Consider the following 5,555-nt stretch of genomic DNA (forward strand, 5'->3'; position numbering starts at 1 on the left):
CCACAGAAACCAGAAAGTCAGAGGAATGACTCTGATACCATGTTAACAATATAAAGTGTGATAGAAAGACTGAATAGTCTATATATTGATGTGTGTAAATAATAATGTACAATAGAGAGCCTTATATAAGTTAGGTATGTGTGTAGAACAAGTAATAAGAGTAAACTATAAGTATAGTATACTGGGCTAAGCCCAATGGGCTAAAATAGTTTAAGCTATACACTAACAAACCTTATCAAACTTGAGTAGTTTATTGAGAAGATTCAACCCTAACACCACTCTATTAATACAACTCAAATTTGATTAAATTACAACTTTTACTACATTTTATTATAACATAGGACAACTTAAAACCTAACATAATTCACTGGACTTTCTCCCACAACTGCTTTAGAGTGTGGACGTAATTTTTGTTGGCATTATGCCATAGGATTGATCAACTGGCTCCTGAGTTATCTTCAACAACTCTAGTTGAAACCTTTCCATTGCAGGCAGTGGCAACCGTATTGGTACTACAACCCCATTTTCTCCTTTGTTGTTTTTGAACCTTGCATAGAAGCTAATAAATTGTATGGCCCCGCTAGGGCCGCCATAAACCGGCTTCCCCCACCCAAAATCGATCCCTGAAAATCCAACTTGTGTTGTATCAGCAACAAAAAAGTTCCCAGCTGTCATATATGGAGGACGTCCCTTAATCACCATAAGATCTGCCACTGACTTTATGTACTCTTCACTCATTTCTGCCTTTGTCTTTTTGACCAAGTCTAGTGCATATCCTAATGGATTTTTACATAGTAATTCAGCCTTGGAAAGCACAGTTGGGAATGCAAATGCATTGCCATAATAACCATTAGGCACTTGCAATTGCATGCCTTGCTTACCACGCAAATTGACACAGCATGATAAACGAACAACATCATTTGGATCAAACTCAAGGGCAATCGTGCGACATTTCCATAAACAAGCAGTGAGTATCTCAAAGGTAGTGCATGTTTGAAGGTGTGGAGGAAGATGCTTCCGTATCGATCTCATCTCTTTTGGACCAAAAAAGAAAGACCAATGGACCATGTCGTTGTTCTCTATTATTGTTGTGCATTTGTTGTTATTCACCATCTCGTACTCGTGATGAATACAAGTAATTCTTGGTGGGTCTCGTGCATTTAAGATATGTCTTTGCCATACAGGTTGTTTCGATGGTATACATGAACCACTTGCCATCTCTGCAACAGTGTTGAGGAATTGCACCAACCCAAGTGAATCACTGATAGTGTGGTTTAGTCCTACCGCAAATATGAATCCTCCGCATGTCAAACGGGTCACCTGCAATTCGTTAGATGACAGTTTAGGATACCAAGAAGAGGATAAATCCATAAAAGGTGACCCCCTAAACAACATATTAAATAAATGTTAGCTATTACAAATTTTACCACAAAAACCTTACATATAAATTAAATGTAACAAAAAAAAAATGATTAGTGCTACTTAAAAAACATATTAAATGAATGTTTGAATTTTTTTTATGATTTATGCGTTGGAAATATTAAGCAAAGTAATAATGAAAAAACAAGATTAATATAAAAGACAAACAAAATAGATAACTTGGAGGCACTATATCATTTTCCTTAGACAATATTTTCCCCTCACATTATGCTAAAAAGTTATCGCAAATTTATCCCCAGGATACAACTAAAATGTTGGGTTCTACAGATAGCAATTCTGGAGAATAACCACAGGATTTCTTGTGTTTCTCTCTAACTTACTATTTTTTCAAGTGAACATAAGCCTCTATTTATACCCATAAGGCTATGTTTCATCAAAAGGTACATATGGAAAGTCAAAATGTTTTATAAATCCGTTAATAATGCTTGAAACCTCTTCAACCTTTCTGAACAGTCACCAGAAAACTCTTCAGAAAATCTTGTTTCACGATCTTTCGATTGATCAAGTGCTACTTTTGATCAGTTGAACAACGATTGAGACATCTAGAAACTCTAGGATTATTTTCTTATCATTTTCGATCAATCGAGCCAAAGTTTCGACCTATCGAAAATACTGATTTTCGAATTTTCACTTAAAAAATTTCAGAACTTGGAATTTTCATTTTATGAAACCATATTCTCCAAACTCAAATATCATTATTACAACCTATCCTTGTATATACCTATATATACAACATGATGATCCTTCATTTGTAAGACTTGTGTGGTAAAATTTGTTATATTTTTAACTTCACAAAAGTGCAAATTGAACTACATAACTTTTAACGTTTAACATCAGTAATTAACAAGTAAGAAACAAAAATGCTGATGCATTCAAAGGTAAGTTGTTTTTTTTTTCCAAATAAAAACCTACTCGCAACAATAACAAGTTTACAACAACAAAAAAAAATTATAATGAGAGTAAAATATGTTAAAAAGTCAAAGACATTTGACTTTTGATTGAATTCATAATATAATGCTACATAAACTTTTAGGCGTTATAATTTTACATATCATTATTTTAATATTTATTTTTAATTTAAATTTCAAATATTCTGTATTTAAACTCTCCATTAGAATCTTGGTATATCATTTTACTCAAAAAAAAATTCTTGGTATATCATTTTTTTTTAATTGTAGACTATATAATTTTATAAACAAACACAGTCATAATAAATGCATAATACCATAATATATAGTTTTATATACAAACACAATCATAATAAATGTCTCAAATGTTTGACTTTGGTTGAATTCATCATAATATTGTGCCGCATAAGCTTTTAGACCTCACAATTTTATACATCATTATTCCAATATTTATTTTTAATTTAAAATTAAACTTTATTTTATATTTAAACCCTCCATTAGAATCTTTGTATATCATATTTTCTATAAATAAGAGACAACATAATTCCATATATGACACAGTCATAATATATAAATGCATAATGTTAAAAAAAATATTTACAAACAAAATCATAATAAATTTCTATTAATAACTTACATGATTATAAAATTTTATATTAAAATATAAAAAATTAACAATAAAAATCATATTATATTAAACTTTTTCGTGCATGGCACAATCCCCGAATAGTTAATTTTATCTTTAAAAGCTGTGAGTTAGATAAGAGAAAGCATAGAAGAGCATTTAGAGGTATGAACCCAAAAAAAAAATACAATAAAAGACATAAGCCTTCGCTCAGATTGCCAAATTCTATAGCTCTAAGAATTTATTCACCTTAATAAATCTTACTTTTTAAAAGACCACCATTCAAACATTTGGGTTGGAATAAAAAGTTAATAATTTCCATAATTATATTTCTTAATTTAAACTAATATAAAGAAAAAAAAAATGAGGGTTTTTTTTAATATATAGTAGATAATAAGATTTGAAAAGTTATTAAAGTTGTGTCTATAAACTTTTCAAGATAAATATGTTTTAAAATATTTCAAAAGTGTATAAATAAACCATGGCTTTTGAGTGGAGTTATGGTGTGCTTTTGTGTTAGAACCCATTTCCCTCTCCCTTATGTGTGTGTGTGTTTGTTTCTCAAAAAAAAGTGTATAAATGATAAATAAGTTCTCCAAATAGAGTCCACACTAGTCTTTATTCTTAATTCACTACAAAAAAAATGTCCTTTGGCCGCGTTTTTAAAACACGGCTATATGGTAAAAAAACGTGGCTATAGCCTATAGCCACGTTTTTTAGGCCGCGGTTTCTAATGTGGCCTAAAACCCGTGACTATAGGACTGATGGTCCTATGGCCGTACTTTTTAACCGCGGCCCAAGCTCGGGACCTATAGCCCCGTTTAAAACGCGGCCTAAGGGTAAGGGTTTAGGCCGCGTTTTTAAACGCGGCCTAAGCCTTTACCCTTAGGCCGCGTTTTAAACGCAGCCCAAGGTTGAACCTTAGGCCACGTTTAAAAAGTGCGGCCATACCTCCCATGGTGACGACTTGTCACACTCGTTTAAGCCGCGTTTTAACCGTGGCCTAAGGTTCAACCTTGGGCTGCGTTTAAAACGCGGCCTAAGGTTCTGGTCTTAGGCCGCGTTTTAAGTGCGGCCTAAGACCCCCGAATTCTTATTAAGAATTGGTCTATAGCCACATTTAAGGTCAACAAATTTTCTACTTTTGATGTTGGGCTTACTATTTTTTTTCCCTAGATTTTAGATCAAATTGGTTTTTGTTGGGCTTTTTCTTTTTAATGTTTAAAAATGCTAAGATATTGTCTAGATAATCATATTTAAGCTCATTTTATCTGTTGGACTTAAAAAAGTTTGGGATCAGGAGTTCAAAATTTTATTTCAAAGGGTCAAAAAAATATTTTAAAAATATTATACATAATTCTTTTTTTTTATTTAGCTCTTATTCTTTTTTTTCTTTTTCTTTTTCTTTTTTGGCCAGCTCAGATGGTTTATTTAAAGTTTTCAACCCCCTAATCTTCACTTGGTGCCGCCCCTGTGACCACCCCGTGACTTTACCATTACATAAGGTAATGTCCCCTTAACATTAATTGTGTTCTTTTGTTTAGATCTAAATATATCCATCATAAAATTAAAAACTGATTTCTATACTATGCGAACTGCACATTTTTACAAGGGAAAAGTTTTTTTTTTTTTTCTTAGAAACAGAAGGGAAAAGTTAATTAAAATGCAGTAAGAGCAGTAGTTTAAAATATATTTTCAGAAATTTTTTATGATAAGATGAAAAATAAAATTATTAGTTTTCTCAAGCTTAGTGAGGGAAGAGGGAGATTTGTATTTGTATTTGTATTTGGAGTTAATGAAACAAGAATTGTGTTAGGAAGTCTAAAATTTGCTACAGCACATCAACTCATTTACATATGCTTATAGGTTTTATTAGCTTGTTGAAAAATATTATAATGAACATAATTATGGAATAGTTTTTTAAGCGTATGACTTAGATTTCTGATGTGCACTCTGCACAAATATTGCACTTTTATTTTTGATAATCAGCACAAGTCTTACACTGATACTAACAAAATTTAAGCAACACTGGGAACTTCAGAAAATGGCAAGGTAAAATAAATAATAGAATTCACTTACCAAAATTTGTTCAATTCACCAACCTAGGAGTAATGCATCTACAAAATTTGGTGATAAGTAAGAAATAGTATAGCATCACACAAAAATGGTCTAAACCTTTTGGTTTTTGTTTTATTTTTTTGGAATATGATAGTATGGATTAGAATCCTCTGTCATTTGCTTTAAATTTGTTGGCTATTATATGTAATTGGAGGAGACTCCACCCTGTGTACAAAGCTTAATGCCTCCAATGTACAGTTGTTTGTAATAATTAATGAATTTCTATTATATATATATATATATATATATATAGTTGACCCTATATCTTCATCTTGTGGAGATGTACAACTGAGCTAAGCTATCTTAGTTGTCTGCTTCTTTGCTTTGAGTCTCCTCAATTAAAAATGAAAGGTTCAATTGTCTTCATTTTCATGGGAGAATATTGGCAGGTGTTTAAGGCTATAAGGTAGGTTCTCTTCTCATGCCAATATAAGTTTGTGGTTGCTGCCAGAAACTATGCTTTA

The 5,555-nt window shown here is 31.6% G+C and overlaps 1 protein-coding gene across 1 annotated transcript; it reads right to left on the minus strand.

The window, feature by feature from the left end:
- Positions 1-373: 373 nt before the first annotated feature.
- Positions 374-1,371, minus strand: LOC115971697 (methanol O-anthraniloyltransferase-like). Its single transcript, XM_031091712.1, has one exon. It carries the CDS (start codon positions 1,369-1,371, stop codon positions 391-393), a length of 981 nt encoding a protein of 326 aa, XP_030947572.1. The 3' UTR covers positions 374-390.
- Positions 1,372-5,555: the final 4,184 nt, after the last annotated feature.

The sequence above is a fragment of the Quercus lobata genome, chromosome 12, assembly GCF_001633185.2.
Source record: "Quercus lobata isolate SW786 chromosome 12, ValleyOak3.0 Primary Assembly, whole genome shotgun sequence".
Lineage (NCBI taxonomy): Eukaryota > Viridiplantae > Streptophyta > Magnoliopsida > Fagales > Fagaceae > Quercus > Quercus lobata.

Bases quoted from the DNA above. Each gene is read 5' to 3' on its own strand.
- LOC115971697 (XM_031091712.1), bottom strand. From the start codon at position 1,371: ATGGATTTATCCTCTTCTTGGTATCCTAAACTGTCATCTAACGAATTG.